General features: G+C 54.4%; 1 protein-coding gene across 1 annotated transcript; it reads right to left on the bottom strand.

Annotated features, from left to right (window-relative positions):
• Positions 1-542: 542 nt before the first annotated feature.
• On the bottom strand, positions 543-12,471 carry prune1 (prune exopolyphosphatase 1). The gene is made up of 8 exons (XM_088905295.1): positions 12,271-12,471; positions 7,714-7,818; positions 6,895-7,094; positions 5,984-6,168; positions 5,339-5,497; positions 4,184-4,278; positions 3,671-3,829; positions 543-2,971 (listed from the first exon to the last, which is right to left on the bottom strand). The coding sequence occupies exons 1-8, from the start codon at positions 12,307-12,309 to the stop codon at positions 2,510-2,512; spliced, it is 1,404 nt and encodes a 467-aa protein (XP_088761421.1). The 5' UTR covers positions 12,310-12,471; the 3' UTR covers positions 543-2,509.
• Between the last annotated feature and the right edge of the window lie 543 nt (positions 12,472-13,014).

The raw sequence follows: 13,014 nt of genomic DNA, 5'->3' as shown, positions 1-13,014 counted from the left end.
TTTTCTACTCCTTAACCCATCAGCAGTGGCCATTTTCCCCAGGTTGTTAAGACTCTATCATGTTATAAACTCTAAAACTGGTTGTAGGGAGGTTAGCGCAGGGTTTAGAATCGCTGCCTTGCCGTACCACTGGGGCCCTGGGTTCAATTCCTGGCCCGCGTTGCCATCTGTGTGGAGTTTGCATGTTCTCCCCATGTTCTAATGGGCTTCCTACTGGTGCTCTGGCTTCCTCCCACGATCCACAGATGTGCCAGTGGGCTAATTAGCTTCTCGGAGAGTAGGCTGTCGTGCGAGTGTGTGTCTGTGTGTCTGCTCTGCGATGGACTGGCGTCCTGCACAGCGTGCATCTTGGCTTGTCCCCATCGCTTGCTGGGACAGGCTGCGGCTCCTACGTGACCCTGAAATGGACAAAGCGGTCCAAAGGGTGGACGGGTCGTTGGGTTATAAAGAGTTTTCGAACTGTGGCAGCTGTTAAAACTGGTGAATGAAAGTGAGTTTTTTTAAGAAAAGGCATGAAAGCGACAAATGACACTCAGCACAATTCATTTTTTTAAAGAGAACTGTATTGATTTCAAGATTTCAGGGTCAAAACAATTCCATACAATTGGCCTTGGCATTCATGAGGTAAAAAAAACGGACGGAGTGTTGTCATTCCGGGGTTTTTGCATATCTAGGTACCAAACACTGACGTGGGAACTGTCCGTTGCCCGACCCTTTGGAAAATTCTTGCAAACGTGTGCACACAGCTCTCCTCAGAGACGTCAGCTGGAAAGACCCGGGAAAGCGGAGTAGGAGGGGGAGCTGGGAAAAATCTTTGGATTCCCGTGGAGATTTATTGGCACAAATCACCGCCAAGCAGCTGACAAAAAACACACACACACACACATATGCATGTGCTTGTGAGGCCTGGGGTGCAGCTCTCACAAGAACACGCACAACTAAAGAGGCTGGTTTTACATCTGTAGGCACTGACGCCAGCTAAAAAGCAAAGTTAATTTTGTGCGACTCTATTTGGAAACCACTGGAGCCGGCGCAGTGTTTACAGGAGTCGTGTGGCCATGTGTTACTCTGGACAGCCCTGGATGTTTCTCGTATGGGCTTTGGGGGGTACAAGGGTACGCATTCCCCCAACTAGACAAGGCCCCCTGGTACCTGTACCCATTGTGCCGGCCCTGGGACCCATCACAGCAGCAAACTCCAGTATAACAGCAAGGGGCCGGTGTGGGCAGAGGTCACTGGCTCCACAGACCCCCACTTTCTGCCCAAATAGCCGGTACCCCAAAAGCGGGAAACATCAGCGACAAGACTCAAAGACCATCATTCTTCTTCTTCCCATGTTGAGAGTCTTTAAAAAAAAAAGGGGGTCACAAAGTGTCCTCCGCAAAGCAGGAATATGTTCCCAAATGCTCCCGGCTCTGGGCCCTGATAAACTCTAGGCAAGGAAATGAAATCCAGGTTTCAGAAACCGGGCTCAGCGGATTTCGAGCCTCCAACACGAAGTGGTTCTTTTCTGCAATGTGAGATTTCTTGTGAAATGTCTGACGACATGGGGGGGAAAAAAAAGTGGTGCTCCTCGTCCCTCCGGATAACAGTCCAAGATCCCGAGAGCACCTACAGGTCCAGAATCACGAACACGCTCGGCTCTCTTTCCTCCCGGGAAGAGCAGGTCTTGCCAGAAGGTCACGCCCGGATGGGCCGCAGATTCAGAGTTGTGAATGTGTCGTCGTGCCCAAGGGTGAAACGCCACAGCCTGCTCCTCTTTCGACGGGAGACTTGACGGCTCCGAGCGTTTTGGGAGGGGAGGGTGGAGCTCGCAGGTCCGTCCGGGCATGGGAAGTGTGGGCACAGAGAATCAGGGGTCCCCTGACCAGCAGACTCCCCACTCCCACACCAACTTTGCATTAAAATTTGGAACCTTCAGTTGTACTCCACCCAACATGCGTGATGATGATTTCAGCTTTACCGCTACAACTCCCGCGCCCCACTCGTGGCGGAGGTCGAGAACCTGCCCCAGCGTGCCCAGCTCTCATTCGCTTGAGGCTCGACACGCCGTGAGCTCCACAGCGGCCTGATGGGAGAGCCGCCATCTCTCGCCAATGCTCAGCCGGGCCTGTAGACGCAGGCTACTGGCAAGTCCCAGGAGTCATCGTTGTGCCGAAAGCCGGAACAGCGCCGAGCGACGAACCCCCCCCACCTCACTCCCCCAGCAGTGCCCGTCCACGCTGGGGAGACTCCTGGCTGCAGTCGGCTATTCTCAGCACCCAGGCTCGAACCCGTGATTTCTCGGCCACAGGGCGGTTAAACTGTCTGTATTTTGCTGGAAGCTCTCCTTCACACATCCTCCTCAGGGGACAAATTCTCGTCCTTTCAGAATACTGCACGGTCGTCCTGTCAGAGAGGAGGGGAAGCGGGTAATTCAGTGGTGACAGGGGGCAAGCGGGAGGGGTGGGGCAGTGGGACAGCAGGGGAAGTGGACAAACTTGAATATTTTAGAAGTCGCTCGCATCCCCTACGGCCCCCCCGAGGAAGCGTCTTCTGCCGAATTCTCTTCGGCCATCCTGCCAAACTTCTCCAAGATGGCCTCGGCGCTGAACCTGGGCGGTCCGTTGTCGAGCGGGCACCCTTCCACCAGGCTGTTCATCGGCGTGGGCGGCACCTGGGAGTCCTCCTCCTCGGGGGTCGGGTGGCGGTGACGCCGGGAGGCGGAGCACCATCGCGGGCGGGTGTCCTCCTCGAAGGGCGGGCAGTGCGAGGGGTCGAACTGGTCCTCCAGCTCCCCCAGGTCCTCCACCTCCCCATAATGCCCGGTTCTCCGTTCAAGCCCCCTCAGGAAGGCCTTGAGGATGGGCATCACCTTCTTGCGGGATGCCAGCGTGTTACCCTGCAGGTAGGCCTTGATGTCAGCGTAGGGGCTACTCATCGGCGACAGATTCAGATCAGGGTTCTGGGCTCTCTCCAAGGCCTGGCTCACCTACAAATCAAAGGAGCAAACACGAGTCCCCATCAGTACATAACCTGCAAACCCCCACCACCACCCCACGCTGGCTCAACTTCAAACACGTCCAACAGAGCTCGAACAGTGACAAGAGGAACATGACCTCACAGGCTCCTGACTGCCTACAGAAGTCTCTGTTGTGTGGCCATCTGAGAGAATCCCTTGATCTCTTCATCCCAGAAATGACCACAGAGCTGAAGTTGTGTGCCCAGAAATGCCCTCATGCTCTGGTTTTATGCATTATGCCACTCTCGGGAAACCTCATTTCTGCTCTGGCCTGTACTGGGGTACAAACGCTCTCCTGATGTCTCCCGAGCAGGGAAAAGTGCTCAATTGTGTTTCCCTAGAACGAAACAGCATCCTGACTACAAACTGCAGTGAGAAAGTTTGTGATCTCGGTCATTCCCTTGGCTCCATCCTGCACCAACGTCCCAGTGAGCGAGCGACCCTGTGGAGACGCAAAGCTCTGGTGCATTGTGGGAGGCAACCCTGAGGGACACAAAAGCTCCTAGGGAATACCATGAAGGTCTCCCCCATGTGACTGGAGGAGGCACCCCTCTCTGGGCAGTGAGGGACCCGAGTGACCACAGGATCAAGGGGGTACTACACAGGCCTCCGGCATTCCTGGGGGACAGGGGTCCTGGTGACCGTAGACCCCCGTTTCTATGGGCTCACCTGCTCCCTGAGAGCCGTGCTGGCACTGTAGACGGCGATTTGGCGGAAGGGCTCCTTTCTCTCATTGAAGGAGATTGTCATGACAACCAGGACGCTGTAGCGGTGTCTGTGGCAGAACTCACACAGCTCCTGCTGCAGACCAGGCCTCTGCAGGAAAGTCTTAGAAGGGGAAATTCACAATGACATTCATAAAAAAGCATTTAAGTCCAATCTAGAGTATCTGTTTCGATTGTTAATGAATAGTCCCCCATTATAGCCTGTCCCTTTACAACAAATGTTTAAGCTTTTCTGACTTTTTTTAGTCGGAAGACGCTTTTACAATGAAAGGTCTTCAAGTCCATCGTAGATCGTCATTTCAATTAAACATTAAATTCATGTCTCTCTCAAGTCCTCAAGTCTCAAGCCCTTCTCTCCCTCGGAAATCATCCTATATATTACGTGTTTTCAGACTGTAAAGAACAGAGCACTAAGGAAACAGCAATCGCCTGCAGGGAGCGACAGTGTCCCACCTACCTCCAGGATCACATAGACCACACTGACGGCCAGAGACACATCGCCGCCGGACTCCGCCTTCATGTCCTTCAGCAGCATCTGCTCCGTGGAGAGCCCTGTGGAGAGACACATGGAGACACTGCCGGTCAGTCACTGAGTTCCAAGGGGTCAGAGGTCAGACCTGAGAGACAATAGAGGGACACTGCTGGTCAGCCAGCGCGGTGCAGGGGGTCAGAGATCAGACCCACAACCCACTGTCCCAGTGTCCAGATCTCATCAAAAGAAGGTCAGGGAGGATCTGAATGGTATTTGGGGGTGTGTAGCAATGTCATGAGTAAACGTGACACGTTTTCTGCAATGGATCGCACGCTTTCTGAAACAGTTCATTTTCACAGGGTCCAGGCTGTATGACTCTTCAGTCCTGGATGACCAAGCTACCCTGGCTGTCTGCGCAAGAAAGCTGCCTCTCAGCTGACCACAGTGTGGTCACTCAGTTTCTGATACATCAAAATAGGTGAGTCCTACATTACAGCGACAGGAAACCCCATCATCCTGACCACTAGATGGCAGCATAGTCAAAACTTTATCTTTGCAGTGGGGAAAATTGGTTTTAGGAGAAACTGAAACCCTCTTTCTTGCACTTCAGGACTGACTAGTCTGTTGTGAAAAAAAAATAACTGGCATAGTTTCAATAGTAGAATAGGTTGGTCAAGTTTGTGAAAATATTTTTCTTTAATGTTTTTAAGACTAAGCCTAACTGGCACCTGTAAGTTGTCCTTCTGCTTGTGTGTGTGCACCCTGCAACAGACTGGCACTGCCCTTGTGCCCTATGTCTACCAGGGTGGGCCCCCAATTGTCTGGACCCCCTACAGCAGGGGCCAGTCCTGCTCATGGAGATCCTCAATCCAGCAGGATTTAAGGGTCACCCTGAAACCACTGCTTTCTAAAACACACGGGAGAACTGGTGGCTCTTCAGTCGCATGTCTCCTGCAACAACAGTGAGATCCACCCTTTTCGGAAATCGGCTGGCTGTCCTGGGTGAGAGGCGGGGCCTCAATCCCGCCCAGTTTCGCTGCTGGACTTGTGTGCGTGGCGCCAGACTTTTGGGGTTCGTCCTCACCTACTTGGACTTGTTACCTGCGCCATTCGCGGAGACAGAGGGTCAGTCGGCAGTACCTGACACGTCAAACTTGGCGTTCTGCAGCGCGTCGAAAAGAGCGCCCCTGGGGGGCAGGTCTGGGAAGCGCGCCTCCAGCAGGGCGACGGACTGGCTGTCCTTGGGCGTCACCTTCCCGGCCTCGGGCGCCATGTTGACGCAGTCCAGGATGATGGTACCTGGAATCAGAGAAACCGGGTCGGTCCGGTTCCACACCTTCCGACTTTTGATTGTAGCGTTTTTGTGGGGGAAAAAAAGAAGTTTTGGAAGTGCAAATTATTTTCTATTGCAAACTCAGACGAGTTTTGGGATTACCAACTGTTTTAAGACAGTCCTTAAATGTGGGACTTGGGGTCGTGGGGGAGCTGGGGTCTATCCTGGCAAGAACCGGGCGCAAGGTGGGGTACACCCTGGACGGGACTCCAGTCCATCACAGGGCAGACACCGACACACTCACGCTAGAGACATGGGGAGCATGGGGGGAACATGCAAACTCCACACAGATAGCGCACCCCAGGAATTGAACCCAGGGCTCTGGCGCTGAGAGGCAGTATGCTAACCACTGCGCCGCCCTGCTGCCCCTTCTGAGAACTAACCAAGAATAATGAGAAAGTGTGGAGAGAGAAGGGATGCTGATGAAAGGCGCTATATGAGCATCACTTTACCATATAAGAGCTGTGCCACCTGTCTGTCCAGGACCTCTGGCGCTCTCTGGCTGATGTGCTCCATCACCAGAGTGGCACAGGAGCCCACAGGCTCCACAGTGAGAGGGCAGGATGGGGAGGGCACCCTATCCAGGTGGTGGTGGTCGATAACCTCCACTACTGCCCCCTCCAGGCTACTGTCGGCTCTGTAGCAGGAGAAGCACAGACGGATCCTGATAAGGTTACTTCGGCAGTCACTCAGAAGTCAGTCAGACATCAAACTTAGGAGATGGTCTCCTTGGTGGCTCTGCTGGATAAGGTGCTTATATTATATGGGGTGAGTGAGGAAAGCTCATTAAGATAACAACAGTTTTATAATTTAATTATTATGCTATTATCTTGAAAAAGAGACTTTACGTGGTTTTCTGAATAGCTCAACCGGTATAAGTGCTCACCCTGACCAGCAGTCTCACACTCCAGACACCAGCAGACACACTGATCCAGTCTGGGCCGGGTCATACTGTCACCCTACAGTCCAGGCTGGGCCGGGTCACACTGTAACCCTACAGTTCTGAGATCACTGATCCAGTCTGGGCCAGGTCACACTGTAACCCTACAGTCCTGAGATCACTGATCCAGTCTGGGTCACACTGTAACCCTACAGTCCAGAGATCACTGGTCCAGTCTGGGTCACACTGTAACCCTACAGTCCAGAGATCACTGGTCCAGTCTGGGCCGGGTCACACTGTAACCCTACAGTCCAGAGATCGCTGGTCCAGTCTGGGCTGGGTCACACTGTAACCCTACAGTCCAGAGATCACTGATCCAGTTTGGATAAGATCACATTTCAAAGCAGCTTTACAAGCTGCTACACTGTTTGTGCATGCTCCCTTTTAAGCAGGGTGTTGTGTTACAGCTGTGCTGGGTCTGACCTGGGCAGGACGTTGTGGTCCACCAGCGTCAGAGCCAACCTGCCGGTCCGGTGCAGTGCTTGCAGGTCGATTTCATCCCGAAACAGCAGGCCCTCCTGAGGCAGGCCGGCCTCTCGGAGGAGAAAGGTGTTCTCTGGGCGCAGGGGGAACTCCGAGCGCCGGATATTCAGTACCGGCACCACCGCCGGCTTTGCAGTGGTCTGAGGAGAGGGACAAACGGATGCTACTTTTCTTTTAGGATTTTTAAGCATTTTACCGGGTAAGTTAATTCAAAATTTTAACAAGACTAATAAAAAAAGTAAGAAGCAAAAAAAAAACCAACACAAAATACATTAAAACAAAAGCAAAGAAAAACCAACAGCCCAATAAAGAACAGAAAGGTCAAACTTGTTCATGCCTTTTTACAGTTTTCTTGTTGAGGTTAGAATAGAGTCGAGGTCTGCGAGAGAAGTAACCACAGAATGACTGGATGTGTCAAACACTCAGGGGTGTGTGCAAATCCCAGTCTTTTCCAAAACAATCAGGACAGGGAGCCCAGATCCTATGGAATCACTCCAGAGTGCCTGACCTGTAGACACAAATCCGGAATTTTTTAAACTGGATAAAAACAGAACGGATGGGAGCAAAAGGGAATGCAGCAGGGCGTATGGGAATGGAACGGAGTTGATCCGAACGGAGTGGTTGGGAAGAGAAGTGGAATGGAGCAGATGGGAATGGAATGGCTTGGATCGGCATGGGTCAGTACGGAACGGAGGGGAGTTACAGTTCCTGTCCGGATCGCAGAGCCGCGCGCGCATGCGTGCGCAGTGGGGGACCCACCTTGGCTAGGAAGTAGGCGAAGGCGAGGGCGGACACCATGGAGTCGAGGTCGCAGGCTTCGTTCCCCAGCACCACGTGCACCCCGGAGCCGTCCTCGGCGCTGCGCTGCGCGGGAAAGACACGGGAGGCAGGCCAGCGGTCAGATGCTTTTCTCCTCGCAACCCCAAACCCCCGCGACCAGGCAGCCCCTGACTCCCACCCTGGCCTGGAAGGAGGTCCTTCCTAGCACGTGCGTATGTCCTGGTCAGAGATGGCTACGCCACGCTGGCGAGCCCCACTCAGGGCAACACTGTCCATGGCTGCCGATCCTGGTTTCACCCAGGCTGAAAGGCAGACAGGCAGCGTAGCCCTGCGACTGGACCAGGGTGCGAGCAGCAAGGTGGCCTCACCCGCGCAAGACGCCGATTTAAGAAGACGTACACATTCTTTTCTGTTCATGTGGCCATCGGTTACAGGATGGACAGGTGCGCCGCACAGCCTGGAGGTCTGGACAGAGGAAACGACGTAAGGTGGGCCTGCGGGGCCCTGCACACGCACAGAGACGGGGGACGCGGAGAGCTGCTGAAGACGCGCCCCCGCGATGCCCCTCTCCCCTCCCCTCCCCCCTCAGCCAGGAATCAGGTCACGCCGGTCTCCACCGCCGGAGGGGCCTGGCTGCCTGGCGACAGGGAGCAGAGGGCTATATTTAACTGCAGGCCGGGGCGCAGGCGCTGGCCGCTCACGCCACGGCACCACACACTCCCAGGGCAGCCGGGGAGGCTGGGAGCTGCCCGACTCGAGAGCCATGGAGAGGCTTTTAAGGAGAATGTCCTTCGTCACCTGCCATCACGTTCATTACAGTCACACTCACTGCTGCCCATACTTCCAGCCCCGGAGTCGATCGCTGTGTGCTGGTCTCGGGCACCTCAGTCACCTCCGACCTTCCCAGAGAGACTGCTGGACTGGCGCTCCGGAGGGCGAGAAAGGGCGACAGGGTGGTGTGGCGGTCACCTCCTGCCTCAGAGCTCTGGGGTCCTGGCTGCGATTTTGACCTAAAGCACCCTCCGTGTGGAGTTTGCATGTTTTGCTCTGGGTTCACACGGGTTTCCTCCGCTGAGGAGGACTTCCTGATCGAGTGGACCTACAAGACGAGCTCCCCTCCCCGCCTCCAGTGCAGAACCGAAGACGGGCATGTGAGCTGCCCCGAATTTTGGCAGCGGCGCAAACAGCACATCCAGACAAAATCCGCCAGACAAAATGCGAAGTGTTCTGTCCGCAGGCTGGGCAGGGTGACCCGAGTGCAGATCCCGGTAATAAAGCATGGGCCTCTTCCGAATTTCCCCACCTTCGCCCCATTGGCACAGCAATTTCCCCAGCTCGGGTTTAAAGCTTGATATGGCATGAGGCTTCGGCTTGGCGTTTTCCACCTGGACAGGCTAATGTAGGCCTGTTTACCGAGCTGCTGCATTGATCCATTACCAGATAAGGGTTAGTGCTAAGAGCGCTGCCGTGCTGCGATTAAGAGTTCCCCATTTCTTCTCAGCCCACTACAGTACAGCTGTATCTCCTCAGGCTGCTCTTTGGCTGAAATTATGTTCTTTTCCAGGCAATTTCCTCAGTGTAAATGCAATTACTGATCTCTGTTTTACAGGAGCTGAGCAGACACAGGGAAAGACTACCACCCAGCTATGGTTGGTCCAAAGGTGCAGGATTATCCACCATCTGCTGTAAGTGACAACACTGTGACACCTGGAGTGGATCAGACTGCTGTGCACTGGGAGCCTGACTGACAGCACTGCAAAACCTGGAGTGGATCAGACTGCTGTGCACTGGGAGCCTGACTGACAGCACTGTCATACCTGGAGTGGATCAGACTGCTGTGCACTGGGAGCCTGACTGAGAGCACTGCAAAACCTGGAGTGGATCAGACTGCTGTGCACTGGGAGCCTGACTGACAGCACTGTCACACCTGGAGTGGATCAGACTGCACAGAAAAGTCTGACTGACAGCAAACCTGGAGTGGCTCAGGTAACAATGCACAGGATGCCTTAAAGCATATTCTCTCCCTGCCCCCATCTCTCAATAGCCAGGTTACGAACACATCCTCCACTGTGCTGTGTGGCCCTTCCCCCCCACCGTAGGCCAGGACCTTCTCAGATGTACAATGCAAGCCCCTTATCTCCCACTCCTGCCTCAGATCATGCGGATGAGATAACAGCTGAGGTATGCGGGAGAATGCTGCCGTTCTCCAGCAGGCTGCCAGCTGCTGACCAGGGAATAACACACAAAGGAGGGAAAACAAGATGGAAACCAACGGAGACGATCCAGAGTGGGCATTAAGGAAGGTGCTGGACGGACTGGAAATCCGGAGCTCGACAACATTCTTGTCGTGGTTTGAGTGGGGAGCTGCATCAGCTGGCAGACAGCTCTACTGGCGGATGGCCAGTATAACCACTGACTGTCAAGACCGCCCCTTGCACAGAGAATCTGAGCTCCTCTAGTAATATTGAAATGCAACAGACCTAAGTTATCCTTTATTCCCATAGCTAGTAATCTGCTTGAGACAACTGATTGTATATTTTAATTTTTTTTTGACATTTTGTATCTTATTTCTCTCAGACACTGATAACCAAGATTCTGTTTTCAGAAATTCTAAAGATTACTTAAACTGCTATTTTGTTTTCTCATCTTATGCCTATATGTTTCTTGTTTCATATTGTGTTCAATGTACTGTGTATGGCATTTATGTCTTTTACCATCTGGGATAATAAAGTAATTTAGAGTGACAATATGACGCAGGCCAGACTAGAGTACTGATCCCTGGACTGTAGGGTTACAGTGTGACCCGGCCCAGACTGGACCAGCGATCTCTGGACTGTAGGGTTACAGTGTGACCCGGCCCAGACTGGACCAGCGATCTCTGGACTGCAGGGTTACAGTGTGACCCAGACTGGACCAGCGATCTCTGGACTGTAGGGTTACAGTGTGACCCGGCCCAGACTGGACCAGCGATCTCTGGACTGCAGGGTTACAGTGTGACCCAGACTGGACCAGCGATCTCTGGACTGTAGGGTTACAGTGTGACCCAGACTGGACCAGCGATCTCTGGACTGCAGGGTTACAGTGTGACCCAGACTGGACCAGCGATCTCTGGACTGTAGGGTTACAGTGTGACCCAGACTGGACCAGCGATCTCTGGACTGCAGGGTTACAGTGTGACCCAGACTGGACCAGCGATCTCTGGACTGTAGGGTTACAGTGTGACCCGGCCCAGACTGGACCAGCGATCTCTGGACTGTAGGGTTACAGTGTGACCCGGCCCAGACTGGACCAGCGATCTCTGGACTGCAGGGTTACAGTGTGACCCAGACTGGACCAGCGATCTCTGGACTGTAGGGTTACAGTGTGACCCAGACTGGACCAGCGATCTCTGGACTGTAGGGTTACAGTGTGACCCGGCCCAGACTGGACCAGCGATCTCTGGACTGTAGGGTTACAGTTTGACCCGGCCCAGACTGGACCAGCGATTTCTGAACTGTAGGGTGACAGTTTGACCCGGCCCAGACTGGACCAGCGATTTCTGAACTGTAGTTTTATAATCAGTTTATTTGGCTGATGCTTTTATCCAAAGCTACTCACAACTGTGGCCATATTACTGATGCGACCTGAATAAGGCTACAATAGCACAGCTGCCCCCCGATCTGAGATTCAAACCCACAACCTTCTTGTCATGAGTCCAGAGCCCCGAACAGCTCCAGTGTGCTGAGCTCGTGAGTAAGAAGGCGAGACCCATCGACTATGAGCACCAAGGAGCCGGGCGAGTCGCGTGACTCGGGCCCCTCGCCCGCGGCCCCTCCCCTCTCGGCAAGCCCCCCCTAGCTCCTGGGTTAATCCGCCGCCAGGACAGGCTGAAGGTTAAACGTTGCAGACGCCGGACGGGCTGTTTTGTGCGAAAGAACGAGTCACGAACGCTCGCGAGGGCGGCACCGAAACACCTCGAGCTCCAGGTGCGGGTTTAGGTGTCAAAGAAAAAAAGAAACTCCAAATCAAAAAAAACAAAACAACCAAACCCTTAACGATCAAAGCGGGACCTTGAGAAAAGTTGAAATCAAGGCAGGCGTTGCGTCCGTCCCGCAGGAGGTACTGCGGGGCACGGCCGAACCGCCGCGGGGCGCTTTGGGGGTACAGGTTGCGAGTGACGTCAGACACCGAGAGGAAAACCCCGCAGCCGCGGCCTTAACGCCTGCACGTGCGGGTTGTTTACCCTGAAGGGACGTGAATCAGGGTCACGCGTGCGCGCAGCCGGTGAGCCGGTCGCCTCCTCTCCCGCTCTGCCCGCCCAGAAAGGCGCTATAGAAGTGTAAGCGATTATTGTTATCATCGCCCGCCACCCGAACCGGGTCTGTGCACACGCCTGACCTCCACCGGCAGCCGGAGCCGGGGGTTCACTCTCCCGGCAGGCTGCGATCGCCGATGACGGCGGCCGTGAGTCTGCACAATTGCTCCAACCGGGAACACTCGCTCTAGCGTGAACGACCGGGCACCGGGGCTGACCCTACCACGGCGTCTCTCTCGTACCTTCAGCGCCGCGCAGCTGCCCCGTAAGAAAGACTCCATCTGCGCCGCGGCGGGGAGCCTCTGACACAGCCTGGGAAGCAGGGCGGATCGCGGCTCGTCGGCGCTCAGGGTGCTGTCAGGGGCACCGGGCGAACTCGCTCGCACACCCCACCGCGCGGCGAGGTCGTCGGAGAAAGACCCTCGGCGAATAGAAGAACAACAAGCGACACGTGTTTCCGCCGAGCGGGGGGGGGGTTCTGGGAAATGTAGTCGTCCACAGTTTTGGAAACTCGCAGAAAGTCCACATCAGTGTTGCGTAACAGATGGGTTTGTCACGCGGAGCCATAGTGACGGCAGACCAGAAGAAACTGCCCTAAATTAATGTGGAAGCTGAGAGCTCAATTTATATTGCTGCTAAATTATAATTAATAGTTCCATGCACTTTATTTAGCGCTTTTCTGTACACTCCACTCACAGCGCTGTACAGGTCATGGGGATCCCCTCCACCACCACCAGTGTGTACCCCCACCTGGATGATGCTCCAGTCCACTCCCCACACACCAGCTCTCAGTGGGGAGGAGAGCAGAGTGATGAAGCCAGTTCAGAGACGGGGAATATAAGGAGGCCATGACTGGTAAAGGCCAGGGGGGTAATTTGGCCAGGTCACCAGGGTGACACCCCTACTCTTCTCGAGAAACGCCCTGGGATTTTTAATGACCACAGAGAGTCAGGACCTCGGTTTCACGTCTCATCCGAAGGACGGCG

This window comes from Atractosteus spatula, chromosome 25, assembly GCF_055471065.1.
Source record: "Atractosteus spatula isolate fAtrSpa1 chromosome 25, fAtrSpa1.hap1, whole genome shotgun sequence".
Classification (NCBI taxonomy): domain Eukaryota; kingdom Metazoa; phylum Chordata; class Actinopteri; order Semionotiformes; family Lepisosteidae; genus Atractosteus; species Atractosteus spatula.
Note: the sequence above shows the minus strand (reverse complement) of the source record. Positions and strands in the feature narration are given on the sequence as shown.

Bases quoted from the DNA above. Each gene is read 5' to 3' on its own strand.
- prune1 (XM_088905295.1), bottom strand. From the start codon at position 12,309: ATGGAGTCTTTCTTACGGGGCAGCTGCGCGGCGCTGAAG. The intron at 4,279-5,338 runs GTACTGCCGACT...GTCTCTCCACAG, and splicing joins CGCCAAGTTTGACGTGTCAG to GGCTCTCCACGGAGCAGATG. The intron at 3,830-4,183 runs GTAGGTGGGACA...TCCCCTTCTAAG, and splicing joins TGGTCTATGTGATCCTGGAG to ACTTTCCTGCAGAGGCCTGG.